Source organism: Daldinia caldariorum (assembly GCF_022478825.1).
Source record: "Daldinia caldariorum strain CBS 122874 unplaced genomic scaffold F4812scaffold_1, whole genome shotgun sequence".
Classification (NCBI taxonomy): Eukaryota; Fungi; Ascomycota; class Sordariomycetes; order Xylariales; family Hypoxylaceae; genus Daldinia; species Daldinia caldariorum.
Genome location: NW_025953037.1, coordinates 2,787,807 through 2,815,184, shown reverse-complemented (window position 1 = coordinate 2,815,184; position 27,378 = coordinate 2,787,807). Strand labels below are relative to the sequence as shown.

At 48.0% G+C, this 27,378-nt stretch overlaps 8 protein-coding genes across 8 annotated transcripts; 2 read left to right on the top strand and 6 right to left on the bottom strand.

Moving 5' to 3' along the window:
- Positions 1-1,285: 1,285 nt before the first annotated feature.
- Positions 1,286-2,666, top strand: F4812DRAFT_410836 (NAD(P)-binding protein). The gene is made up of 2 exons (XM_047932561.1): positions 1,286-1,899; positions 1,989-2,666. Exons 1-2 carry the CDS (start codon positions 1,617-1,619, stop codon positions 2,405-2,407), a joined length of 702 nt encoding a protein of 233 aa, XP_047795217.1. The 5' UTR covers positions 1,286-1,616; the 3' UTR covers positions 2,408-2,666.
- A 989-nt stretch (positions 2,667-3,655) lies between these two features.
- F4812DRAFT_410834 (NAD(P)-binding protein) lies at positions 3,656-5,574 on the bottom strand. Its single transcript, XM_047932560.1, has 2 exons — positions 4,696-5,574; positions 3,656-4,590 (listed from the first exon to the last, which is right to left on the bottom strand). The coding sequence occupies exons 1-2, from the start codon at positions 4,911-4,913 to the stop codon at positions 4,008-4,010; spliced, it is 801 nt and encodes a 266-aa protein (XP_047795216.1). The 5' UTR covers positions 4,914-5,574; the 3' UTR covers positions 3,656-4,007.
- A 193-nt stretch (positions 5,575-5,767) lies between these two features.
- F4812DRAFT_410831 (carbohydrate esterase family 1 protein) lies at positions 5,768-7,649 on the bottom strand. The gene is made up of 4 exons (XM_047932559.1): positions 6,971-7,649; positions 6,541-6,892; positions 6,425-6,465; positions 5,768-6,360 (listed from the first exon to the last, which is right to left on the bottom strand). The coding sequence occupies exons 1-4, from the start codon at positions 7,260-7,262 to the stop codon at positions 6,152-6,154; spliced, it is 894 nt and encodes a 297-aa protein (XP_047795215.1). The 5' UTR covers positions 7,263-7,649; the 3' UTR covers positions 5,768-6,151.
- Positions 7,650-7,755: 106 nt separating this feature from the next.
- Positions 7,756-9,405, bottom strand: F4812DRAFT_410827 (Ecdysteroid kinase-domain-containing protein). The gene is made up of 2 exons (XM_047932558.1): positions 8,873-9,405; positions 7,756-8,782 (listed from the first exon to the last, which is right to left on the bottom strand). The coding sequence occupies exons 1-2, from the start codon at positions 9,387-9,389 to the stop codon at positions 7,950-7,952; spliced, it is 1,350 nt and encodes a 449-aa protein (XP_047795214.1). The 5' UTR covers positions 9,390-9,405; the 3' UTR covers positions 7,756-7,949.
- A 15-nt stretch (positions 9,406-9,420) lies between these two features.
- Positions 9,421-12,952, bottom strand: F4812DRAFT_410826 (glycoside hydrolase family 2 protein). The gene has a single exon (XM_047932557.1). The coding sequence runs from the start codon at positions 12,650-12,652 to the stop codon at positions 9,830-9,832; it is 2,823 nt and encodes a 940-aa protein (XP_047795213.1). The 5' UTR covers positions 12,653-12,952; the 3' UTR covers positions 9,421-9,829.
- A 1,727-nt stretch (positions 12,953-14,679) lies between these two features.
- F4812DRAFT_464908 (uncharacterized protein) lies at positions 14,680-15,734 on the bottom strand (the record flags this gene model as incomplete). Its single annotated transcript, XM_047938390.1, has 2 exons — positions 14,680-15,167; positions 15,518-15,734. 2 exons carry the CDS (start codon positions 15,732-15,734, stop codon positions 14,680-14,682), a joined length of 705 nt encoding a protein of 234 aa, XP_047795212.1.
- A 1,579-nt stretch (positions 15,735-17,313) lies between these two features.
- On the top strand, positions 17,314-18,963 carry F4812DRAFT_410823 (riboflavin kinase). The gene is made up of 2 exons (XM_047932556.1): positions 17,314-17,498; positions 17,572-18,963. The coding sequence occupies exon 2, from the start codon at positions 17,828-17,830 to the stop codon at positions 18,677-18,679; it is 852 nt and encodes a 283-aa protein (XP_047795211.1). The 5' UTR covers positions 17,314-17,498; positions 17,572-17,827; the 3' UTR covers positions 18,680-18,963.
- Positions 18,964-18,976: 13 nt separating this feature from the next.
- On the bottom strand, positions 18,977-21,749 carry F4812DRAFT_464906 (uncharacterized protein; the record flags this gene model as incomplete). Its single annotated transcript, XM_047938389.1, has 3 exons — positions 18,977-19,513; positions 19,554-21,337; positions 21,491-21,749. 3 exons carry the CDS (start codon positions 21,747-21,749, stop codon positions 19,439-19,441), a joined length of 2,118 nt encoding a protein of 705 aa, XP_047795210.1. The 3' UTR covers positions 18,977-19,438.
- Between the last annotated feature and the right edge of the window lie 5,629 nt (positions 21,750-27,378).

The window sequence follows — 27,378 nt, the reverse complement described above, 5'->3', positions numbered from 1 at the left end:
GCTGCTAGACCAGATGAGGCAGATGTATCCATTCTTCCTTGGCTAGTTGAAACCAAGCTCTGAGGCTGTGAGGCTCTCATACGAACAACCAAGGTAAGGGATAAGGCCATCTCCTTAAACTCCACAAATTTGTTAGCTGATGCTCAGCTGTACTGTGTAATTAATTGTCGTTAAGAACTAAAAGGCAATACAATCTGAAAGTAAAAGTCTTCGCGTTGATGGAATTAGGAGGTAAACAATAGACTTACAATACATGCCTAATATAAAACGGAATTATCTGCTAAATGTTAATATATTGATGATCATTAGAGACCTTTACACTATGTAGTCTCTCCAAAGACTCTAGCCAATTGGAGGCAGTAAAGTGCAATGGAGTCTTAAGACCCAGCTCAAAGGGTATCTTGTATCTTGAAAGAGGTAAAGCTCGATACAGCTTCGCTTCAACATTGTGACTTAATCAAGCTTACGAGTTGAAACAAACCGTGTCGCACAGCATAGTTAACAACCTGAGAGAAACTTGAGAAATTCTAGAACTGTTCGCTCGAACAAGAACTCGAAGACCCCACCCAAAAGAAGTTACTATGTTAGGTCAGTGCTTTACCCTGACAGAAAAGAGGATATCCCCTCAGCGTGCAACAGCGCAATAGAAAAGACATATAGACAACTTTTCCATATTTTTTTTTAAATCATATTTCGTATTTGGGAAACACTTCACTCTGGTACTTCACCCTGGTTGGCATAGGCTATTAGTGACTAGCTGTGACGGGGATACAGTTGATCTTCTCTCCCATAGATCGGAGTTAGAGAATCAAACCTTTGCAATATCCTTGATAGATATAGCCTAAGTCAATCAGCTCAGCATCGATTTCTCTTTATTCAAGACCGCTATGTAGGCTGTGTGGGATGCGATACTATCCATGCGCCATTTGGACTTAAGGGGAAGCTTGCGAGGTGACCTGATTGGAGACAAGACGGTAAAAATAAAGGGGGATATTTCAAATTAGAAGGAAATTATATGATAACATCCATTCGCAAATCAATATCTGCGCAAAGCACTTTCGTATACCAATTAATTGTGTTAATAACAAATAGATGTGAAGGTTGAGCGTAGGCATCATAAGCACTTCGTAATGACTATGTTGTTGGATTTTCTTAGGCAGGTCTTGATGTCGTGGCCGGAGTTGGAGCTATGTGGTGGTACATAGAAAAATAAGCCTCGGCATAAAAGCCAAAAACGGCCGCGGCGTAACCCCCCATTTTACCTTGCCTAGCTTGCAACCGTTTGCAGCGCTATCAAATGGCGTCACTAGTAGCTTCGATGTTGTACGACATTACCGGGAGGTACTTCCTGCTTGAGACTTCCAGGCCCGATGAGTAATTGAATTACGGGAGGACCATTTCCCCGAATTGTATTTCACAATTAAAAGAAGTTTCCGAAGCGGCAGCCCGAATCGGCTGTATCCGATAAGCTGCACCTGATAGCGGCACCTGATAGTGGGCTGCATTCCTGTATTAAAGCCGTCGTATAATATAATACAATAATACAACACAACACAATATTGACACTTATTCACCATAACCCAACCGGCCAACTTACTACCTCACATTCAGCGATCATGACGTCGACAGCTGCAGTCATCGGCAGCACAGGCCTCGTAGGCTCTCACATACTCTCGACCCTCCTCGGTCTCGATACCTTCAAGTCGATTTATACCATCTCTCGCAGGCATCCGAAAGCAGAGTCGCCCAAACTAGTCGCCGCCGTCGAGTCCGACACTACGAAGTGGGCATCTAACCTCTCGTCCATTTCACCCCCGCCCCCCGTCGTTTTCTCCGCCTTGGGAACAACCAGAGCTCAAGCTGGTGGCATCGCGAACCAGTGGAAGATTGATCATGACCGTACGTCGCAAGACCCGTCATACCCTTGATGCGCAAATTCAACTCGAGTATATAGGACTAACAGAATTCTTTATTTTCCAACTTCGCAGTCAATATTGAGCTCGCCAAAGCCGCGCACTCCGCCGGAGTAAAAACCTTCGTCTTCGTATCCTCGGCCGGCACGCGCGGGTTCCTCAGCGGCGCGGCGCCCTACTCCAAGATGAAGGTGGGCGTCGAGGACTCGATCAAGGCGCTCGCCTTCGACCAGGCCATCATCCTGCAGCCGGGCCTGATCCTCGGGAAGCGCGACGTCGAGCACACCGGCGGGCCGCTCCTCAACGCCGTCGTGCGTGGCCTGGGCAAGATCGCCCAGGGCGCGCAGGACTTCTTGGGCCAGGAAGCGGACGTCATCGGGCGGGCGGCCGTTCGCGCTTCCCAGCTCGCGGCCGAGGGCAAGGCCCCGAGCAAGTACTGGGTTCTGGGGGCATCGGATATCGTCAGGCTCGGCCGGGACGAGTGGAAGGCTTAAGTACCTAAGAGAGGAGAAAGCGTGGAACGGGTTAGGTATACCTTTTGTTTTAAGGCATGGAGTCTGGCGCTTGGGCTATATCTCATATCCGGATGGTGGGGGAGGTACCTAGGTTTGAGAGAATAGGAAGACTGTTAAGGAATATCACCTATAGTGAATAGGATATGTTAACAGTGATATATTAGCGGCTCTGTGTACTAGCTATTATTGAAGTCGACTTCTTCTCGATCAACTAAAACAATACCCTTGGCCTATCTCACTTCCATCTGTCATACACGTGCTCATTGGGTGAAACTACGAGAACGAGGAGTTTCGATATACACTTTCCGCCTTTCTCGTCGGAGTACCACGGGAGAATCGAGAAACTATAAAAATGCATGTTAATAGTCAACTCACATGTAGGTATAGTGAAGGATCTTATTCGATCTCGCATGAGATCTCCACCGTCATGGTCAACCACGAACTACTTGAAGGAATTAGTGTAGGACTTGGCGAGTTTGCCCTAATCACCATAATTTTATCTATGCCTATTACGTGGAAGGTGTTTGCAACATCTACATAAAGTCAGCCTACACTTAGTCATTCAAAGAAGAGCTGAAGACTATGGACATTCATCCCTTTAACAGGTCATGCTTTTATTGGCGGCAGTAGGTATTCACTAGACAAACAATAGTGTTTGCTGGGCTGTAACTAGAGACTAGCGTACTAAGAATATAACAACAATCCAAAACAATGACCGAGTACCAGGCTGATTGTATACTTTTGTCCTGGAGTAGTTTCACCCTCAGTCACTTCCAAAGGCCTGAGATAAAGAGATGTCCCTTCTACAGACCCCTTGAGAAAATATAAATATCTAGGTCGAGGAACTGCATCTTGCACTGAATTCCTTTCTCTTACCATAGCAATTATGGACGGCAAGAAGAAGACAAGCAAGCGCTCCCACAAGAGCTTCGGCCAAGCGATCAAGCATGTCCTAGGGCTCATCCTCATGCTCCCCATCGCCTGCTTTGCCATATATTTCCAGGACTGGTAGTTGTTACGGGGGATATCATTATTAAATTAATGGTCCTCGGCGGCTACTACTAGCATTATCGATGGAACTCCCGGAAAACCATACTTGAGGGTTTTCTTCAATATACATAATTTCTATCACCACTTGCGTATGATTGCGTGTCACCTTTACGTGCTAGATGTATAATTCGTTGCTGCTGTTGTGATGGTTGCCTCTTCTAGAGCTCTTCGACACTTGCGCCATCTACCAATTTAGAAATGTTGTATGTAAACCCCGAGATACACGGCTCCGATATTATAATAACCCAAAGCGTGTGATTTTTTTTTTTTTTTGGAGCCATAATAATATAGATATGGTTTAGTATGGTTAGAGTCAAACCCTAAAGTTTTTTATCTTACACCAAATATTGACTGCCGACTTAACAGAATCTATTGTCTCCATTGTTGGACAGCTACGTCTAGGTTGCATCTTAATATCTAGCTGGAATCTTGTATCCCTTACGTGATACCCGATTCGAACAAGAAACGAAAAGAGCAGTCGCTCGCTATAAACACCCAGCTACGGTCCTCACAACCTCCCCCTTAATAGTCACTTCTTCTCCATGAATATCTCCACAATCTTCTTAAACGGCCCCCTCTTCGGACCCTCGATCGCCTCGAACCGCTCTTTGATCTGGCCGACGGGGATCTCCTCGTCGCCCCTGACCAACCCCTCCCAGGCCTCGTCGGTGAACTGCTCGAGCGGGATCCCGATGTCCCCCTCCCCGATGGCCACGAGCTCCGCCTGCTGCGAGTGCAGCTCCGTCTTGACGGCCGGCGGCAGGATCTCCACCACCCGGATGTGCTTGCTGGCCTCGTCGTGCGAGAGCTGCGCGCGGATCGACCACAGCAGCGAGTGCAGCGCCGCCTTCGTCGCGCAGTAGTTCCCGCACCGCGGAAGCGGCACCTGCGCGAGCCCCGAGGTCACGGCGATCAGGGCCGCGGGCTGGGGCGCGCGCGCTTGCAGGTGCGGGAGCAGATGCGTCATCAGGTACAGGTACGACGTGTAGTTCGTGCCGAGCTCCTGCATCGTGCGGGGCAGGTCGATCTCCTTGGGCTTGGTGAAGTCCAGCGTGCGCTGGATGCCCGAGTTGAGGAACACGGCGTCGATGTCGGGGTATTTGGTAGTGATGCTAATATATGCGGCTTCGGTCAACCAACCAACCAAACCAACCAAACAATCAGTCGGATCTAACATTGTCTCTCGGGTTTTACATAGAAGGTAGACAGGCACTTACTCTTTAGCCCATGCCTCGATCTTGTCAAATTCGGTAATATCGAATTGCGACCCTGCGGCTTTTTCGGGCTCGTGCTTGGCTACGAACGCGTCGAGCCTTTCCTTCCGACGACCGACACCGATGACGAAAATGCCGTTCTCGATCATGCGCTCCGCCATCGCCAGGCCAATGCCGGCCGTGGCACCGACTAAGAGGACGGTTTTATACGGGAAGGACATTTTCGCGTCTTACTATATATAATGTCCTAAACAACCTAGGTAGGTACCTTAAATACAGAGTCCAGCAAAAAAGGAGGTATATATTAGGTAGGTATGTTCCGGTAACAAAAGGTCTGATCTCTTACAAATCGAATATCGATGACGGTGAAGTTCTCCGGATATTGCTAGAAATAGCTACATGGTATATCTCCGAGACCGAGCAAAGCTATTCTCCCCCTTCCACCTTAGGTACCTCTTTATCTGCTAATCGCACATTTGCCATTACGAGCTAAAATAGAATAGACGCGAAATTTACCCTTATACACTCTTCCTAAACGAAAGCGCCTGTTCGGGAGATACAGATGGGGACACACGCCAAAGGCTTTTTATTCCCACATGGTGTCATGGATCTGCCTAGTGCAAACCTCCACAACCAAGCTTGGGAATACTATCAACTATATAGGTTACCCCAATAGCATTCTATATCGGCAGCTTGTATTCGACCGTTCATTGGCTACGTAGCATACATCTAGGGTAGTATAGTTCTCCTAGGTCGCTTTGCCAAGATATATCCCCTGCCAACCCGGACCCGTCCCAGTTCGGCAGTGAAGATTTATCCTGCGCGGATAGGCCATGCATGTGGGATTTGTCGATCTTAGATCCGTGTAACTTTAAGATTCTTACAATACATATGTCGTTGCTGCAGAATTACTTTCTGGAGAGGCTCCAATGTTTTGCCTACGGTGTGTGAAGCACCTTGGATTGAGACAGGCTAATTGATCCCAAGTTATGTCTTAGGTAATAACCTTACTACGACGGGCGCAAGATATCTGAGACTGAATCTGAGCTTAACTTAGGTTAGGTAGGTACCTATAGCATATTACAGTCTCTATGAAGTTTCCAGTTCCCCGGCTAAGACGCAACCCCACAGACCAGATAATAGGGACTTACTGCCGTAGCCACGTGGCATCTATTTACATGTAATCATTTGATGCCATGAAAATTAGTTTCTGACTCTGCTACCCTATTCAAATATTTTGAAATTCTCACCTCAAGAATTTACCTTACATTAAGTTAGAAAATTAAGCTTTACCAATCTAAACAATCATAAAGATATGTAGTTGCGAGGTAAAGTCAACTAGTATGTATATACCAGGTAGTAATGCTTCCGCTATGTATTTACAAATTGGCCAAACCAAGTAGGTAGGCACCTCCTAGCCCTTCGGTCTGGTGAACCCCACACGACCTTTTCCTACCTTTTACACAAGACCGAAGAATGCGAGGTCGTCGTTCTGGTGAACAGGGACGGTGTGGCCAACGCCCTGGGCGCTGTATCCGACGAGCTGAGCCGTCGTCGCGGTGCCTTCGCCGTAGATCGTCTGGGTGTATCCGCTCTGCGGGGTGTTGGGCGTGTCCTTGTGGGTGGTGAGGCCCAGGACGTTGGACCATTGCTTGAGCGTCTCTTGGTCTGTTTACACATATAAGATTAGCTTTTTGTGTTATGTATCTCGTCCAAGTCAGTTGGGACTTACAGTTAGGGTATCGCAGGGTGCTGTCAGAAGTTCCGTGCCAGCTATAGGATAGTGGTCAGTCCTACCAGTTCGAAAATAACATGATCGTATCTGAGATGAGGTGTCTTTTCTCTTACACTAAGACTCGGGGACGAGGGCCGGTGTATCCTGGGTAGTAAGATCGGACGAGGTCACCCCATTGAGCGGCGGTCTTGGTGGTCTGTCCGTTGGCGCACTGGTTGTTCCATCCCGGAGGGTCCTGGGTGGCGGTAGAGCCGGGGACGGCGAAGCATCCGTCCGGCACGCCGGAGTAGATGGATCCTGCCTTGAACACGTCGGGGTAGGCTCCGAGGAGGACGTTGGTCATCATGGCACCGGAGCTGGTTCCGGTGACATATGTCCTGTTTGCGTCACCACCGTATTTCTCTACGGCGTATTTGACCATGTTGGCGATGGTCTGGCTGTCACCGCCGCCATTGTGCTTTAAGGCTACACAAATTCAGTTAGTCAACTTTCTTGTAATAATGAACTTCGCAATAGTATAGCTTGGGGGAAATAGAGACATACTAGCGTCGGAAGCGACGTCGAAGCAACCACCACCAGACTTGGAGTTGGGGTAGATCAAAATGAAGCCATGCTGGTCAGCCAATGGTGCGTAGCGGGCCTCATTGAAGTATCCCTGAGCTGAGCCTTGGCAGTGGTGTACAGCTACGATGATGGGCGCCGGGGTCTTGAGGTTCTTCGGCACGTACGAGTACATGCCCAACTTCGTGGGAGTGCCGCTGAAGTCATTGACCTTGGTCAGGGATTGGCAGCTGCCAAGCGCAACCAAAGTTGCGAGCGTCGACAAGACCTTCATTGTTGCTGTTTCTTCGCAGGAGCCGCTATGAACTTAGATGGTTCCCAGTAGTTTCCCTCGAAAGAATCACTCAAAAAAAAGGAATCCGGTGGGCGATTTCCAAGGTAAATAAACATTTTGATTCCGTTGACCCTACCTAGGGCAGTCTCGAAGATGTCTCATGTGACCTCTGCCATTTTCCCGAATGTCTCCTTTTTGCATCTTCTTCCCTTAGGCTAATCTACTAATAGCTGGAAAATTCATCGTGGGCCGCCTCATTCCGAATACGGAAAGCGGACCGTTCGGTTAATGAGTAGGTTGTATTGCTTCTGCGGAGAAGTTAGGGAATACGGGCCCAAGTGGTAATCATAATGCGTATAAGGCCATTAATGTTGAAACATGTAAAGCCGAAAACGCCGTGACGTTCTAGGTCAGCTCATTGACATACGTAAATACTCTCGGCTAAATGCGAAATAGCTGCACCCAGCATAGCGTCGCGTCCGGGAGCCTCCAAGTTAGATACTAAGATTAGCTCACGAAAATCGAAACAGACAACAAATAATGCCAGGCTTATTTCCTTTAGTTGGGAATAGTCTAATTCAGCCTCCATGATTATCTCACCTTCATAGGATGGAGCTTTCTATTCTCTTTGACATTCACAACTTGATATTCACAACTTGATATCAGGTACCTAACCTAGGTACCTACTTAGATCCCGATTTCAATTTCTTTTTGGATCCATTCCCTCCACGCTTCATTCGTTATAATGTATCGAACTCTGGCCTCAAGCCAGTCCGTGTTACCCCAGAAACCCCACGACGCCTGGAATCTCAACCAGTCAACCAGCGCGGTATCCCAGTGCCGAATAAATGAATCCCAGTCATACTCTAGCTTCCGTCCCTCAGAGTCTCTGAAATCATTGGTTAATCTCGAATAATAATATTCGAGAAGCTTGCTCTCGCCCACGGTCATCGGAAGCGCCCAGGGGAGTTCTCTGCCCTTCTCTATAAGAAACCCTCGTGGAACCGAACATGTGAATAATTTAGCGAGGTCGCAGACACCTAAGCCGAGGCCGACATATTGAAAATCGTAGAATGCAGCCTTTTTACCGGTTCCAATCGTGAAGAGATTCTCGGATTTGACGTCACCGTGGATGAGGGTCTCATAGTCTCGGCCACGCGGAGTTAGGAAGTCAGCCACCATTTCGGAGACGGCCTGTCCGCCGGGGACAAATGGCTTGCAGAGTGCAGACCATTCCGAGTTCTCATATTGGCAAAGTTCTTTATACTCCTTGCGACGAGTGGCAAGATATGTATACCCTCCATTAAGCCACAACGTCTTGCCAGAGTCGTCTCCATTACGTCGCCTCTCAGCTTCTTCGAGAGGAGGGCGCACATATTCCTGCAGGTTCGCCGACATGAATCTTCGACTAGTTCTATGGAAACTCGACAGCCAATCCAATGCGGCGTAAACCTGGTTTTCATTGAGTTCTGACCTTTTTTCTCCCGCAATAGGAAAGCTAGGCTTCAGATCGGTCATAACTATAATAAGAATAAGTCAAAGGCCATTTATTGTTAGAAATGGAAAGGTGTAGAAAGATCGTGATAGTTAAATAAAATGTTTTTACATACTTGTTGCTGTCAAACCTTGAAGGTCCCCTGCACCTGGTTTTCCGTGAGACTCCAGTGTTGTAGCAACACAGTGAGACACAGCTGTATCATCTTCTAACAGCGGAGCCACAGAGTTGTAGAAGTATTGCTCAACGCCATAACTCATGACTTTTCGCAAATGCCCTTCATCTTCGAAACCTGGCCTTGTGGGTGGGGGTGCTATGTACTTGAGGATGAGTGGAAACAACTCTTCACCGGTTTTGGTATGAGGAGTATTATTATTACTATATTTCTTTCGAAGTTCGGTAGCGGTCTCATCGTTAGTAGCTCGGGCTTTGAGCTCGTAGATGTATCCATACCCTGCCCATAATGTCTGCAATTTCCGGCATGAGACTAACTCAAGAGAGTGCCATGATAGCATGATGGCGGCCACTTTTTCGGGCCCAACCTGATTTTTAAGAACATTGTGCATGACTAGTGCAATAAAAAAGACGAGAAGCGCTGTGAGTTTTGGTATGGATATGAATTTATAAGTCATGATCGAGTTGTCGGTGAACTACTATGTGCCTAAGATCTGAGAGACCCGCAATGGTTACCTTTTTTTACAGCTGTCGGGCCGGTAAGGTGCCTTACAGCTGTTAGCATCACCCCCTTTTTTTCCGTATCCTGTAGTCTTTCCGGGCTTTATAGTAGAGATCTTTAAACTGAGTGGTTCAAATGCTCTTACATATCTTAATTACATCTAGGGTATATCTGAACCAAGGGAGAATTTGCAACTATGCTCAGAAAGAATCCTAACAAGTACCTATGTGACAAGTCCTCAAATATTCATCATAAATCAAAAGGCATAGATATAGATATAGATACCTCTCAAGCATCTAAAGATTATTTGCATAAGAAGGCAGAGTATATTACCTATACTCGTAAAATAAAATATCAAAAACGTCATCTGCTTACTGTAACTCTATCCCTAATCCCTTACGGCAAGGTCTGATCCCAAATACTACTAACACCAACCCTGCTCTTCCACCCAGACCTCCGTCCACTATCACTAATGACCCGATATCTAATGCGCTTCTCCTCGCCCTTCCTCAACAAGAACGCATTCTCGTCGAAAGCGATAATCACGTCGTCCGCATCGTCTACTCCCACGCTAACCCACGTCCAGATGCTCGTCCCCTTGTCCGCCCGCACCACGAACTCGTCCGCGCTACTGTCGTGCTCGACGCTTAGACCCGGATCTACCAGAGCAGCTGAAGCTAGAGGCGTCGGCGTGAAGTAGTTCGTGTGCGTGAACGTCGTGGTCGCGTCGCTGTTCGGCAGCGTTCCGGTGGCCGTCAAGTTCGCCACCAGCACGGCGTTACTAGCGTCGAACGCCGCGTCCGCCTTCAACTTGTTCACATCCACCCTCGCGAGCAGCGTGGTATTCAGCGGCCCGATCGTAAAATCCACGTCTCCCGCCTCGATGGCAGCATCGACGTTGCTACCATCCCAGCCCACCCAGCCGAGGCTCGCTTTTCCTTTAATCTCCTCCCAGAGGTCGCTCACGGCGTAGACCTCGAGGATCCCGGACGTCACGTTGAACTGGTTCGCGACGACGACGGGCTGAAATATGTCCTTCGCCGTGTTGTGCAGGACCTTCCAGCGCCCCTCGTACTCGATGCTCGCCCACGTCGGCGCCTGCCACACGTCCTGCAGCTGCCAGTACAAGGTGCCGAGCTGGCGCTGGGGCTTTCCCGATCCGACGCGGTAGAACTCGATCTGCGTCTTGTAGAAGTCTGCCTGGAAGACCTGCGTCGCGTGGCACCACGCGGAGAAGTTGGCTGCGGGGTCCGCCTTCATGGGAACCGGGTAGTACGTCTCCACCGCGTTCGTCATCTCGATCATGCCCTGCGTCGCCTGGTCGAAGTTGCTCGTGTTGAGCCCATTGGGGGGCTGGTGGTGGTTCCGCAGCACGATTGTCGTGCTGTTGTACCACAGGTCCTCCTCGTCGACGGCGTTCTTCCACGAGTTGATGCTCGGCATGCTTGTGATCCCGAACTCGTTGGAGAACCGACCTATAGGGAAAGACGATATGTTGAACGCCTGCCAGATATCGTAGTTGTAGTAGTCGGTATCGCCGTAGATGTGTCCCGGCGTGATGTTCATGTATCGATCGACGTACGGCATCGGGTCGCTGAAATTAAGAGACAGATATCCGTAGTTGGCGCTGCTGGACATGTAGCTGATGCTGCGGGAGTTTCCAAAGAGAGCAGGGACCAGCGTGTCTATGAATAGCGTCTGGAATTGTTGCTGGTAGTAGTCGATCTTGTCTGGTGCGATGATTGAGAGTACATAAAACATCAAGAGCAAGATTTCATTGTTGCCTGCCCAGACAGCCAGCGAAGGGTGATGATTAATGCGGCGGACGTTGTACACGGCCTCCTCGCGAGCGTTCTCGAGAAATTCTGGGTCGACGGGATAAAGGGCATCGCCGTACTGGAACTCGGACCAGAGGAGGATACCCATCTCGTCTGCGAGGTCGTATATAAAATCGGGGAGGTACGCGCCGCCAGCCCAGACACGAAGCATATTCATATTTGCATCGACCACGGCAGTAAACATCGCCCGGATTTTCTCCGCGGTTACTCGTGGCCAGAAGGTATCCGGCGGGATCATGTTGCTACCCTTAGCGTAGAATGTTTTCCCATTAACCTCGAAATGCCAGTAGTTACCCGGTGCTATTCCCTTGGCTATGTCGTCCTCTGTAACTTCTCCCATGTTTAGAACGACTGTGCGGAATCCGGTACGCTTCTCTACGGAAGCCAACGTCTTGCCCGATCTAGATACTATATCAATAGTGATATTGTAAAGGTTCTGCGCTCCCAGTCCGTTTGGCCACCATAACTTATAATCATTAGCCCCTAGGACAGCAGTACCAATAATCACGTCTCCATGATTCATGATGTTTGCCAAATCTCCGCTGCTAACCTCCTTCTGAGTTACAAGGTCGACAATCTTGTAGTTCATGCTCGCCCCTTGCGGCACGGTACCAATCACGTCGATGCTGGCGTTCAAGACCCAGTTGGCATTCTGATTGGGGGGGATGAGGTTCAACTGACCCTCGCGATAGATGTCAAGTACCGAGTTGCGAACGTGAACCTCCTCATCTTGAAGTTGCACGACCCAAGCCTTCTGCCAAACACCTGCCGGCGCAAACGCCGGGCCCCAATCCCAACCGAAATCCGATTGCTCCTTTCGGATGAACTGGCGATTCGAGAACTCAAATGTGATCTCAAGGGCAAAGGGAACGCCTTTAGAGGGATCCCCGGGCCAAGTAGGAGCTCCGGGTAGACTTGCAAGCTCGTTGGCAATTCTAGGAGCACTACCGAACTCGATGAGAAGCTCGGGAGAATCGCATTGGCATCCGGATAAAACATCGGTGACGTCAAAGAAATATTGGCGGAATTGGTTGTTTGTGCTCGCAACAGGTTTCGAGCAGAGACTGATGTTTGCAAACGTATCGAGGCCGTTGAACAGCAGAAAAGTGCTTAAGCCCTCCCCCTTCGACAGCCCCAAGACCTGGGCCGTGTAGTTCCAATCGGCCAAGGCGACCCATCGCAGCTCGAAGTCATTCAGCCCATATAACGGGTCATCAATAACTTTTGCGGCAAATAAATCCAGGTGGGCTTGCGAAGGGACTTTTCCAGGAACGGAGATATCCCTTTCGTCGTTGGTAAGTGTCCAGCCTACATCGGACAGGTCGACGACGTTCGCAGCGGCGGCCACGGCAGCTGACGCAGCAAGGTGGGCGAAACGCATATTCGTTTTATGTCGTACCTACTCAAAAGCGAGCTGAGTACTTGACCTACCGGAGGGCACGTCGCAGTGAGCTCTAAGGAACATAGCTCATAACCGCTAGAAAACATCTAGACAACATGACTCTTATAATACAACCCAGCCAAGGCCAAAATCCCACAATCCTGTGAGGGTGAGCTCCGCCACACGAATGACAAATAATATAATATAATTGGGTGCGACGTCAGCAACAATTGTTTGGATTTAGGATCCAACGCGCATGTTGGCACATCTAGATCCCTAAATCAGATCCCCACACCGCTGAGATCTGCAGTCGATTTAAGGAACTTTTTACTTTCAGGGGTAAAATTTATGACTATGTACCAACGTCACCTTAAACCCAAGTCGTCAGCTTTACGATGAAAGGTGAATTACAAAAGCAAATGTCTAAAACTTACCTGCGCTCTCAGTTATTATTGCGCCGGAAGTAGAAGCAAGGAAACTTGAGTGACTACCTCAGGTAAGATAGAAGTTAAGGAGCTTTCCATGTTGTAGAATGATCCAATATCAATTGGATATTGTAAAAGTCTGAGTTCATTTGATCGTACAGTATATGACATATCCTCAAAAGCCATAGTCTTGGTAAACCTATAACCCTCCCAACGCTCAATATCTCACAATTTCCAAGCTCGACATCGTCATAGCCAAATTCCACCCAAGTTTGAATGCGCATTCGCCAGCTACATGTATATGCCTTTGTATACGCTGAATACGGGGAAACCTCCACTGAGGACAAAACCCGCAAAGCATTCTCAAATCCTTTCCCAAAAAAAGTCATCCAAAAATTGGAACCATCCAAAACCCCTTCCCAAAATCCATCTTTCCAAAAATCATATCTCGTTCCCGCCATAAACATTCATTCTCAACGCGGAGCCACGGCATGGGTATGTCTAGGTTAGGTAGGTGTAGCTGTTATGTTTGTTTCTGCTACCTAAACCCCAGTGGAATAAAGAGTGAGCCCATGCGTCAAACAAGTTGCTGCCTAGATTTTCGGTCATAATCTCCAACATGATCAAGAGTCCGAGCTCCGCGGATAGAAGCGCTGGTAGTTGGTGGTAGGTGGGTATCGCACCCCGAGGGCCCCGAAGCTGCCAAACCACCTAGGTAGCAAAGTGCTAGGAGTAGGCAGATCGACAGACGGGGGCGATGACTTCGAGGGTTTGATCCAAGATATCCAGCATGGCGGCGCGTAAGTGGAAGCGTCATAGTGTTTATGGACTTCATTCTCCGCGCGGCCTCGGGATCCGATCCCCATCCCGATGATTCAATAGCCCCCCTCCGCGGCATTTTGCGTGGAGCAGAAGATGTGTCGAACAAAAATGCCGCCGTCGTAATTGCTACATGTAGCTAGCGATTACGGCTTATATACCATGCGACAGGATGTCAATGGTTGCCTGATTTGTTTTGTTTCCAGATACCCCTGAAAAAGTTATATAGGTGATAACTCCTCGCTTGTATATAATACGGCTGTTGGATTATCGTAGATAGTCCATTCACAGCCCAATAAATGTAAAGGTCGTCACCATCGTCACCAAAATATAGTGATTGCATTATGGTGGTCGCGGCAATGTCGAAGTTATGGAATAAATCGTCTGTCGAGTTTGCTCGCGTTGAGTTGGATACGAGCTGGTTGCAGTGTTACCAATGCAACGTTTATCGTGCGGAAGACACCTAAGGTAATGGTGTCATCCGGTGACGGGTTTGCTCGTAACCGCATCAGAACGCGCGAGCCACTAACTCGGCCTAGGAATGAACCTCCTCACAACTGTACTCCAAGTGCAACTAAGAGTCACTCTATGAGTTATATTTGATGTTGTATTTGGCATTCACTCCGGGGTCGAATGGGTAGCATCTTCTGGACTCGAGACAAATTTTTCGGTTGCGTTGGTTCCGGGCTGTAATTGTTCGGGGAGATGTCTATCAAACCGCTACACTACCAAAAGGTAGAGCGATGCCAACTCGAGGGGTTGACGTTGCTATAAGGACCTCCCTCATAGACGGCACCATAGCACGGGCGATGTTGCTGTCGTTGGAAATCTTGGCTTCGGGTTTCCTGAGGGGCTACCGCTTTCCGGCTTCGATTGAAGCATCTTGACAATCGTCGGGTGAGTCCAGCGTTGATGGAACTGAGGATTCTCCCGGAAGTGATCAAGGAGGTCCATAAGGCTCTCTTTAGCTAATCGAGTTCCCTTCTCAACTTTATTAAACTTCTTAAGGGTTGAGGAAGGAACCACGAAAGCGCTTCGAGCGTAGACCCATGACGTTTCTGGCTTCGGTAGAGCGGCGTTGCCTTCGAGTTCAAGATACTTGCGATGGCAATTTGGCCTAACCGAGCCCTGGAACGCACGAAAAGCAGAGCGGTCCTTGTAGCGGTGAACGGCCTGCTTCCACGGCGGGAGATAGTCATTGAAGGATCCAGAGCCATATGCCGAGATGGTGGTAACTAGATAGTGGCTCGAATCCTTCGACTTCTCCAGGACTGAATAGAATAATGATAATTAGCAGTTATACTTCTAGAAAAAAAAGAGAAAAAGAAAGAAAAGGGAGAGCAAGAGGCTATAGAGAATGGATAAAAAGTACTCTGCAAAATATAGTGTATCATTTCGTATTGGCTCTACGTAGAGACGCGTCTTATACGGATAATGTCTATATTTAGCAAGAATGGATGAGCAACAAGGATAATTCCTTCTCTATGGTAGTTACTTATCATCCTGTACTTTTATTCCACCTCTATCCATTTCTGTACAATTGTGATACCTCTCGAAGAAGTGTAGATTTGGGTGCGAAATAGGGTATACGCGGACGCGTTTGTCTACGTAGTGTACGTACCAATTACAGGGTGTCCGCTCGCCTTTACTTCCAGATAGCCACTACGGATCAGGTCGTTTCTTGCCGCCGGACTGAATTCGTTGTGTGGCTTGAGGAACGCAATTTCACCCTCTTGCCAACCGTTGTTGTCTCGTCGGCAAGGCGGGCTTGATTGCTTGGGCTTGTTTTGGCGTCGACGGCCGTAGGAAACTTGGGTGAATCCCAGCGAGTCATACATCTTGGTTGTAGTAATTGAGTGGGCTTAGAACGATGTTGTGTATCTAAAAGACGAAGTAGTGGATGATTAGGAACGATGCTTCGAAAATAGATCTGATAAAATATGAAAACTTGTGAATGTTTTCGAGACGTAGATGCCACTGGAGTATCCAAGATGATGTAGGTCGATATGGGGAAGGGAAAGAATAAAATGAAACCGGACTGGCTAGGAGGGTCTGCTTTTATAATACTAGCTTCCAAATAAACTTATGGCTAGCATAGACGTGTTGTTTACTCCGGTTTAGTGTGGTAAACAAAACGCATTGACGAAGTTCAAATCTTATTTTGCTCTTATTAGGGACATTATACATCGTGTTTAGATCTTGTAGATCCAAGCCTAATTTTGACGATAGTTTCACGCTTGTACGTGGCCTTGCCCGATCCCGTACCATCTAATTACCTTAGGTAAGGTAAAGAACAAACTACTAATTCGAATAAAACGTTATTGTTGGTCAAAGTAAAGCCCAAAGCTGGTAAAACTGAAATACCTTATAGGAAATTATATCCAAGGCTTTTCTTTTGCTCTTTTTGGGGCTAGGGAAGCTAGGAGGTAGGTATAATTTCGGCAACATTATTATGGATAGTAAAAAGAAAGAAAAGGGGGGAGGGTCGATTACGTGGTGCGTATTTTTGAGTTGCTTTGGCATATCTATATAATATTTGCATCTTTTTAATCAGTCTATGGTTGACGTGTGCGTTAATTTACAAGTTCAAAGCGATTCGAATAACAATTCTTTATCATAACTGTACTTAGGCGGCGTTATTGTTACGGTAGATAATAAATTTGACTATTCTTATGAGAAACTACTTACACATAATGCTCGTGTATATCGTCGTAGTCAAAGGGCTCTGAAAGTTGGCTTCGAGAACGTCTGGCCTTCTAACCTCCTTTGAGGGAGCTGGCTACCATTTATATACCTGGTAGAACCGCTACTATATTCACCTATCCCTAACACAAGGCTGTACGCGCGGTATACTGGGATGAAATATGTAGTAACACCTGGCCCTCTACCTAAAGTTTTATCCTCTTGCGAGGCACCTGGCTACCCTTGATTATGTCCTTTTCATATTACCTTAGGTGAGTATAGATTAGGTATACTCGGTCGAATGCAATAAACTGCTACGATCTGTAAGTATATCATATTAGAATTTCTTCGCGCTCACACTACTGTGATTGTGCTTTGTTTATATAATTGCATTTGTTTTCGGGACTAGATTTGAAGAACATGTCAATAAACTGTGCTTTGTGGTAATTATTTCAAATGCGCTAATAGGACGTGAGGTCAACAACAAAGTGATGAGTATTTGTTAAGACGTCAAAGATATCGTCTCACAGGTAAAACATTGGAAGACCAATTACCTTACCTATGTGGTCATATGCTCTATTCGTAAACTAAACGTAAAATAACTTTACGTTTGGTCATCATATAAGTTCTATAATGTATTGTAGTGGGCTTTGCTCAGCGACACCCAGCGATTACATAAGCACACTATAAATTCCTGAGACTTGGTGATAGGAGGTACCTGAGGCGAACAAAATGGCAATAAAAAAATAGCCTGTACGTACTAAGGTGCTTAACTGATAATGTAAGGTTTATCTAATCTGCGACGTGCATCATATACACTAGCTAGTTCCTAAGGTATTATTAATCCTACCCCCACATGTCCATCAACTCCGATATAGCTTTACACGTAAATGGATCTCTCTTTTCTCCATGCGTTGTGCCTAATAGATCCGAGTCATAATTTTTTCAACTAGAATACATTATAGCCACAGGATTTATATAATGGATACATACCTCTTTTATATGCCAATTGGTCGTTAATATATACCTTAGAGAAGCAATCAAAAAATAGATTGCTTTTTATCCACCAAACAAGGCCCCTCAAAAAACCCCGCGGTCGATCCCCAAGTTATCCTTGTCGCACATCCGAGAACGAAAAGAAAAACAACGTCGCCTTCGAAACGCCAGTCAGCGCTAATCTCAGCCAATCTCTAACCCAACTTCCGATAACCCCTTAAGATCTACCCTTTATAGAGGGACCTAGAACGCCATGGCAACAGCAGGAGCAGCGGAGGATCGCCCGCGGATCCTGTACTCGGATTCGGGTCCGGAGCCACCGTACCCGCTGCGCATGGAAGGCACCGTCATATCCGGCTTCGGTCGCGGGTCCAAGGAGCTCGGCATCCCAACCGCCAACCTTCCCGTCGACTCCGTCACGACGCCCTGGATCGCCACCGCCAAGTCGGGCGTATACTTCGGATACGCCGCCCTCGCCTTGCCTTCCTCTCATCCCGACCGACAAGATGCCACCACCATCAACAGCGACAGCGATAGCAACAACACCAACAGCACCGGCGCAAACCAATCCCACGAACCCCGCCACCGCTCCAACCCCCGCGCCGCCGTCGACGCTCCTCCTACATCCCACCCTCCCCCTCCGCGCACGACGATAACATCCGTCAGCACAGCATCCGAAACCTTTCCGTCGCTCTCCACATCCAAACCCACATCCACATCCACATCCTCCCCCACTCCCCACGACTCCGCCTCCGCCCCCACCTCCTCGTCGCCGAAGCAGCAGCAGCAGCAGCAGCACTGGCAGATCTACCCGATGGTCATGTCGATCGGGTACAACCCCTTCTACAAGAACGCGGTGCGCTCCGCCGAGGTGCACGTGCTGCGGTCCTTCGGCGCCGACTTCTACGGCGCCCCCGTGCGCCTGCTGATCCTGGGCTTCGTCCGCGAGGAGCGCGACTACGCCTCCCTCGACGCCCTCGTCGCCGACATCAACATCGACTGCGAGGTCGCCCGCGCCTCCCTCGCCCGCCCCGCCTGGACCCCGCGCCAACAACAAGGGTCCGCCGGCGAGCTCGACGCCTCCTGGCTCGTTAGGGACGAATAACGGCCTGTTTCTTTCTTCTATATATATATATACCTTATACCTACCTATATATATCTAGATAGACATGGAGAGACCTGGGTACCTAGACTTGGGTTGCTTGCTTAACCTAACCTAACCTAACCTGACCTTATGTATCGCGTTTGTTTAGATACGTACTTGCAATATCAACGTGACGCAAATATAATAATCTTACTTTCCTCACTTACCCACATGGGAAATATCATCACAAGGATGCGACATGGGTAATGCGATCAGGAGGGGCAAAATGGAGGGGTAAGGGAGCGAAGGGGGTGAGAGGTGACGCGAAGGGGTAGGAGGGGCAGCGGGTTACCCGAATCAACCCGTCCCGAGGCATTTGCAATGGGAATTCTCGGATATCCTTGATGCAAGGCACGTGAGACATGTTGGATGCGATTCTCCTATACAAGACCATATATATTGGTCTAGCAGTTCACCGTATAGGCGTTCAGTGCATAGAACAAGGTGTACTGTTTTTTTAATAGTACCGTAGAATAGGTCAATGAAATTCATGGTGTTCGATTGTAGAACCGATTTTAAAATCCATGTTCTATGCCGTGTCTACCCTATGGTGAGCCCTGATAACATGCACTATGACCAGCTCCCTTCAAAGGGAGAAGAGCTCTTAATACGAGCTCCATCCAAAACGCCGCCCATGCTACCTATATATAGTAGTTCCGTGAAGTTAAAAAAAAGAGGGGGTAATCCAAGAGCATGCATGCTTCTATACGTGTGATTCAACTAACCAGTCTTCATACAGCTAGTTGGTCCTGATTGCGATAGTAACATGGTAGGAACTGCGATCAAATTAGCCATCTAAAAATCCCCTCGGGGCACGGTAGCGAAGTCGACCTACGTTCATCACAATTAACATTGGTATATCAAAAACGTCCCGCTTGATAGTCCAGCAAAACGTGCAGTCAATCTTGCCGTCCTTTTCAAGTTTGGAGATTCCATGTTCTCCGTCGATCCGTGTGACCCTGTTGCTCAGGATGCTGCTGTTCCGCCTGTCTTTGTGAGAGGAGTCGTCATTGTTTAGAGACTCGCTCATTTCCTTGGTTCGGTATTTGAGGAGTCGGCATTTTCTTGTCACGTGGCCGCGGCTGTCCCCGAAGGCCAATTGGGCGAAGTCTTCGTAGAATTGCACCACACTATCGTCATCCATAAACTCCGCAATGAAGGCTGGTTGTATCTTGCCTTCCGAGGCTTTGCCCAAGTCTGGCTGAGTAGTTCTGAGCCGCGGTGTAGTGTATTCTGGCTTGCCTGTGCTACCGAGGCTACTCAGCTCAGATGCCGACCGACCATTATTAACGTTCATGTTGGGTTCTTTTCCAAGCAACACATTTTTGGTCCATCCAGTCAGAGCTATGAATTCTTTGTTTACAGCGGCCACTTCACCTGTTCTTCGGCAAACAATAGTTGGTGCAGAGCAGTGACCCATAAAGTCTTCGTATTCGAATAATGTTCGCTGTAAACATTTTTCCATAAAAATGAGATCCTGCCGGTTGAGATTCCGTGTGCATGCGATGAATGAAGGCCGAATACTGGCAAGAGACTTGGCGATACGTAGAGTTTTATTAGCGGAGAACCTTCGCTGGACAAATGCGATCAAGTTATGAAAACCGGTGAGATATGGATAGGGCTCGGTGACAGTATCATAGATCGCAGATGGGTCACGTTGTCTTTTGCCCAAAACAGACTGAGGTCCGAACCGTCCCGTCGAATTAGACGATTTCGGTTTTGGTCGCGTAGGTTGAGCTTGAGTTATTGGTTGAGAGCTGGCAGCTGTGTAAGTACTCGCAGTTGGCGACTTATCGAATCCATAGCCCGTGGGTTGCGGGCTTGACGTATTGTCTGTGCTCGGGCTGGCTAGACTATTTGGCGTTGGTCCGGCAGCCGCCACGGCGTACGCATGGGGTAAGCCATGCTGCAAGTTACCCGGATATGTGCCGCCGTTATTTGGATCAACGCTCATGAAGCCGTCGTTCATGCCATTCTCATACATATGACTGTACTGATTGACTCCGTTTCGATATACTGGTGTAGATCCGTAGTTGACGTCCGTCCCAGGAGGATGAGCTATGGCGTCTCTGGGGGGTGTCTCTGCAGCACCAGAAGACATATGGCCGAGCATCCCGAATTCAAGGGCACCATAATGATTCCCAAAATTCAGGCCTTCGAGGTCGAAGTTAAATAACGCGGGGTTACTTGGATCAAACAGTGCAGTCGAAAAATTATGGGTCATCTCGCCAGAGACTTGAGGAACGTGCATGGAGCCCATCTGCGCCGCTCTTGACGTGTTCGGTGGCTGAAATCCAGAAGTCACCGGAGACTGTTGGCTGGCGAATGACATGTTGTCGGACAGCGACGATAGCTGACCTTGAGCATTGCCATTGAATATAGAGTAGGTAGAGGAATTGGAAGCTTCCGAATAATATGGGGATGTTTCGGAATTCCCATTAGAAAGATGTCTCCCATTCGTTGGTTTCGTGTGGACCGCTGGGTTATAAGTTGGTCCCAGTACCGGTCTCAAAGCCTCCGGAGGAGCATCGTGAAGATACTTGGCTTTCTTCCGGACTCCGTCTTGGCAAGCATCCGCAAGACCACGTTTGATGCACCTTTGGCACGGGCGCTCATCTCCTACCGAAGGGTGTCAGTAAGGCTACTTTAGCTCCATGGCGCTTCGACATAATTCACGCTGAGACACATTGGCTGTAGGTCAATTGTGGGGTTGTTGAGACAGTTGGACTGCGATGCAGGCGCTGGGCACATAGTCGTAGGGCTGAGACTTACCGCATGTAAGATGCGCCCTTTGGCAAGCATAGCACGCACGTCTTGCCTTCTTCCTCCTAGGGCGGTGGGGATCTTTGGGATCGTACTTCTTCTTAACCTCTCCTGAATGGTCGGCGGCGCCAGCCTCGGGCGACGTGTTTTGGTCAGTCATCTTGGCGTCTTCGTCTTTGATAGGTTGTTCCATGTCGTCGTACTCGTTCTCGTTCTCGGACAAGGCATCTGAGACCTCTGTCCCATTTGCCTCAACGTCTTCCGGCATCCTGTCTTAGTTATATAGAATAGCTCCTGTTCAGCTTTCCACGTCTGATATGAAAGGGATGGCAATACAAGCCCCAGGGTAAGTCTGGCACAACCACACTGGCCAGGACAACAAATAGCTGATATTTGCGAACCCCCGCAGGAGTATCACAGTCAGAGCCGGGGGGGCTCCCTCAGAATTTCAATATTCCCTATTTCAAGCACTAGGTACAATCTTCCCACCGCCTCTTAGCTTCAACTTCAGCACAGACCCTCGACTTGGATCGTGGTCCAGTAGCAATTGACTTGAGTGGCGTATGCAAGCCAATGAAGTCGCCTGAGAAGTTTTTTTTATTCGAAGCTGGAGGTAATGGGGAGCTAAAGATACTGCGTAAGACGCTAGGTTAGGTATTATGGCGCTGTACGCTGCCGCGGTGCGACAGCCGTGTCTAGGGGCCAGTACACCCCAAGAAGGCTTGCACAAGCACGGCGCAACGACAGGCCGCTCGTATTCAGCGTGGTCAAGCAAGGCGGACGCCAATGGGCAAGTTCCCCGTTCCCCGTTACAAAGAGGCGTTCCTTGTGCAACGGGGACAAGGCTTACTGGGGCCCCGTCGAGCGGGTCTATCCGCTCTGTTCGCACAGATCGCGGGGGGTGTTATTTCGTTTCAACAAGAATAAGAACGGGCCGGGCTGCGCGGGGGGACAAGTCTTTGCTCATGGAGTCACGCGGCGACGGATAAGGCACTGGGGCGTCTGGCTGGGGTGGTATGTGGGATGGTCGACGGTGATGCAGCTAGCCGCAACGTCTGAGCTTGTTCGCATTTGGTACTGGGGCGCACAGAGTTTTGTTTTGTCGTCGGCGATTCGGATATGAATAGAACACCTGGAGGTGGGGGAGGGGGAGGAGGGAAACCGGAGATGTGAAGCAGTAGCTTGTGAAGTATGGGTGTATAGATGGGTGTATAGATAGGCGTAGGGTACGTGTATATATGCGTGTATATAGAAATATAGGTAGGTATGTATTTATTTCTGGATCGGCGACCTATGTAACTAAAGTACCATACGCAGGTAAGAAGAATATGGGTAGGTAGAGGTAGGCTAGGCTATTGCGTATACGTTATTTGCTGCGCGGCTTTGCGAGGATGATCGTGTAAGGCGCGGTCTGCATAGGAGATCTGATATGGATATGGATGCATCTAGCGACTCGATGATCGGCGACGAAGTAGGTGAACTAAGTTGAATAGAACAATGAAGAGCTACCTTGGGTAATTTAAGCGACGAGATCAAGCGAGATCAGAGCGAGAATAAGAAATTGTAATGATACAATACTGACGAAGAGACGTCAGTAGTCGGGAATTTTCATATTCAAAAAATTGTAGCGCCAATCAATTGGTATTAAACAGCGGTGGCGCAAAAGTAAAAGGGAAGTCGGGAGGTTTGTTTAGGTGAGGTTAGTAAGAGCTTGATGTCGACATCAGTGACCCAATGACATGGGCCTTGAGATTTGGTGAGCCAGCAGACCAGAGAAAAAAAAAAAGAATTGACGATATCGGTCGGTAGAGTAGTGAACCGAAAAAAAAGAGGGAAGGATGGTACCTCATTGGCTATTTCCTTTCCGCAATTCTCAAATTGTAGTGTACGTACTATGTAGTTCCCTCTGGTCCTTGAACCGAATTGCGGGGTTCATAAAATCATCTGAACTCTAATTTCATTTTCACTTTCGCTTTGAGGTACTATTACTACTACCTAGGTACCTTAGGTAGTTTAGGTAAGTACCTATATAGGTTTTTATTACACAGTACTTACCTCTTAGGGACTTAAATGTATTGAATTCATTTTTCCCTTTTCCCGGCATATCTTTCTTATCCCTTTAATTCTTTGTCTTTTTTTTTACCCCATGTAGGCCAGGTCTTGAGAGAAAGCCGGTAAACGCACACGACAGTGTGGATTTTCCCATAAGAAAACAAGAACATCGATAAAAAAAGGAACAAAAAAGCGAAAAGCCAAGCGGCGCTAGACCTAAAACTGCATGTTTTCATGCAGTGGGCAAGTCTCCACAAGGTTTTTGTCGGCCAGTCCTGCCCAGTCCTGCCAGTCAGGCACGAACCAACCAACGCCAAGAATTATGCCAAGGATAGGCTACAAACTTGGATGACTAACTATAAAAAACGTGAGAACCTTGCACGACATCATTTTCAGGTGTCCTCTCACCCACCTCTAAGACCGATCACTCCCGACAGGGCTCTCTGCCGTTGATGCAGCGTTTCCCCAGACAAGCCAAACAATTAGCTTGGCAGATCATGGCGTCTTAAAGCTCTACCTATATTTAGGTAGGTAGACATTTATTTAATTATAGGTATGCATTAAGCGAAATATGGACGAATACCAGGTACCTAACCTACATAGGTATCGCAGCTTACATTATTATATCCATACATCCGTACATTATGTATAAACCTACCTACCTAAGGTACCTAGGTACATACATGCGCACAATTTAATGCGACCAACATTAGGTGCTCCAATATTTAAGGGAACACTTAGGAAAGGTATATACCATATGCAGGTATAATTGGTAGGTGCCGTTGCCTCTTCAGGAGGTAGACTATGCTGGATACTCAACTATACATATACACATACCTGCCCACACATACCTCTACATGTATAAGTAAGGTACCAGGTAGGTAGGTATAGCTGTATAGGGTGGTCTAACCCAGGGATACGTACATATACGAATCGTCAATTTAAAGCATGGAGAGGCTTTCGTAATACTTCATTTTACTTACATCTTTTACATCTTACATTTTCCATTCACTCTATCGCTTTTTTTTTCTCACAAGTGCAAGTTACCTACCTATCCACCCCCCCTTTTTTTCCCTCCCTCCGCCTCGCCATCTCATCACGGACAACACTCCCGTGCGTTCATTTCTTCCAGTTCTAGCAGGTGAGCACGCTGCCGTCCTATATTCTGCCCCTTCTTTATAGACACGTATACTATCTCTGATATAAATCTATACGGGGCCACTATGGATGGACCATCGATGGACCATCGGTACGCAGGTATATCCAATAATAATGATAACAGCTCCAAATTGCCCCCCCTTTCGTTAAAACGAATGGCGCTCTCTGCATGTCTCTATATGCATAAGGGTGGCTGAATATCTAGAGCCAACACAAGCGAGAGACGTTTCGTCGAATCATCATCTACCTCTCCGTCTTGCCGAGCCTGACTGGGAAGGAAGACGCAGAATGTAGTGCCGAGGAATTGTCCCAGCCATGCTTATCATGGGTCAATCCACATGTATATGCACTCAACATTTGATGGCGTCCAATCAGCTTCCAACGGGTCCAGTCGAAGCTTTCTCTTGGACGCGTCACTTGGGACGTCGAATCGATGGGTGAATGGCTGCATACCAAGATCGCCTCATTCTTTGCAGATTCTCCAAAAGACGTTGCTACGTCCGCCGCCCACTAAAACTCAGTGAAATAGGCAGGTCGCTATGTTGATCTAGACGCTCTTTTCCCGCTTAGTCGTCCGTATCCTATCGCCAACCTTCCCGAATTCTCCGGGGTACCTGAAGATCTTCAATGCAAGAGACCTTCATCTTTCGTTATGCCACTACCTAAAACGCACTATGTAGTGATCACCACCAGTATCACCAGGGAAAGGCCGCATCCGACTTCTAGATCATCTTTTCATGACTACGTTAACAGACGGTTGCATACAACATCTATTGATGTCGCCTTACCCGCCATTGTCATGATACCTAGCATGCCATTCGACATAGCCAATGTAGGTTGTCCACATATTTGGAAACCCTACATAGCTTTGATACAGTCTTATTGATCTAAGATCGCTCACCCAAACTCGACGCATTTCACGGCGCCAACAATCCGCTACTTCAGTGCCGTGCATTGCATGGATAGCGCTGTTATTATTGCGGGATGCAACCACATTATAAGCTTGTTATTCCCATTATACCCGTCATGGAAAGTAAATGCCACCCTTCCACCAGTATATTCGCATCTTGTTTTAATACCGGCACTCCTTTTATTCTGAGATATCATATGGCGTACAGCCCTGCTCTTGGCCAGATGGACTGGGGAGGCACAGCATGCAAATCCTTTGGAGGGTCATGCAATAGTACGGATCAGATATATTCGAACCCCAACAACACGGCACTTCAGTAGACCAAGAGCTGTCATTACAAGCCTTCTAATCTACCTATAATTAAAGTCACGTGTTTCGCCTGCATACAACCCTCGCGCGTTTTAATATAATCCAGGCTACACAAACTGGGGAGGACAAGAAGCCGTAGAAGGGGTGGTGTAGAGATATATATTACTACCCAAGTGGCTAGTGTGCCTCTCAACGGACTGTGGCAAGTTGCTAGTGACTAAGACTAATGCGCGAACTGGGGAAGTTCATCAGGAAGAACTATCCCCTAGGAAAGTAGCTGAGCGGCTACAAGCTTGGTGCAACATGGGAAGCGCTCTTCCAAATGCAGCCCGGCTCAAGGCAGCATCAGCGGTCCTAGACATGACTAACTTACGAAGACGTGGGCGTTCGCTGCGTAGGTACTGATATTGCGGTTACTCATCGTGGTATCACACATGATGTCACGGTTCGAAGCATGCTGTACGTGAGAATTGCGTTACCTATTCTGAGGTGTTCTACACTTCGTCCCAACTGGTGACACGGAACCTTAACTTGGAAAAGTTGCTTCGGACATGCAAGATCACGATGGCCCACAGAAACCTGACAAAGCGATTACAAAAATATTTCGAGGAAGACTTTCGACTATGCACCCTGTCTTTGTCTCACTGCATTATCTCACAAGTTCGCAGGAAGGGCTCTCTCTAACATTGCTCAACACCATCATCTGCGTTAGGCTGCCAGGCTTAGACCCTATGTAACCGGACGGTCTGTACACGGTGTTGGTAGCTATCCTCAGCATCGAATACAACGTTATAATTGTTTGATATGGTCAATTTACTGGATAGCATTCCATCACGATGGATGAAGCCCTCCAAATGAGGAAACACCCTTGGCGTAGTTATGGTAAAAGGCTGCCCGGACTTCCGAGTACAGAATACTGGGTTACTCCCAAACTATTCCAAAATTGGTCTATTCGGTGAGCATATGCAAAACCTAATCTGCTTTACTTTATGACTATGGCTATCTATTGATGCGAATACGTCTCCTAGGCCTAACTAAGTGGTATCAGGGGACTATTTCAGGGGGGAAGTATTTTAACTTCTAACTGTAAGTATAAGAGCAGCTAACAGCAAGTGAACCGTTAATCCGGTAAGGTATCGTACCTTGCGTGAAAGACACGCCCATTAGCTCTCCTCGTACATCGGTTGTGGGCATATATTGAAAACTTGATACGAGGTTACAAGGTCGCGATCAAGGTCTCTGACAACTAACCAATACATTCATCGCCAAGTGGTCAAAATGATACGCACGTCTGCAATGCCGCCAATAAGCTTATCTGTAGCTGGGCCCGACGGACTGGGAAGCATAGATGAGGAGAAGTACGTCCTATGGCTCGTACAGTCGGTTCAAAACACTACCTTGTGGCGCTGCATATCGCAGGCAAAGGGAGCCAATGACCTAGCAAGCTACAATGTTTGACATCATGAGA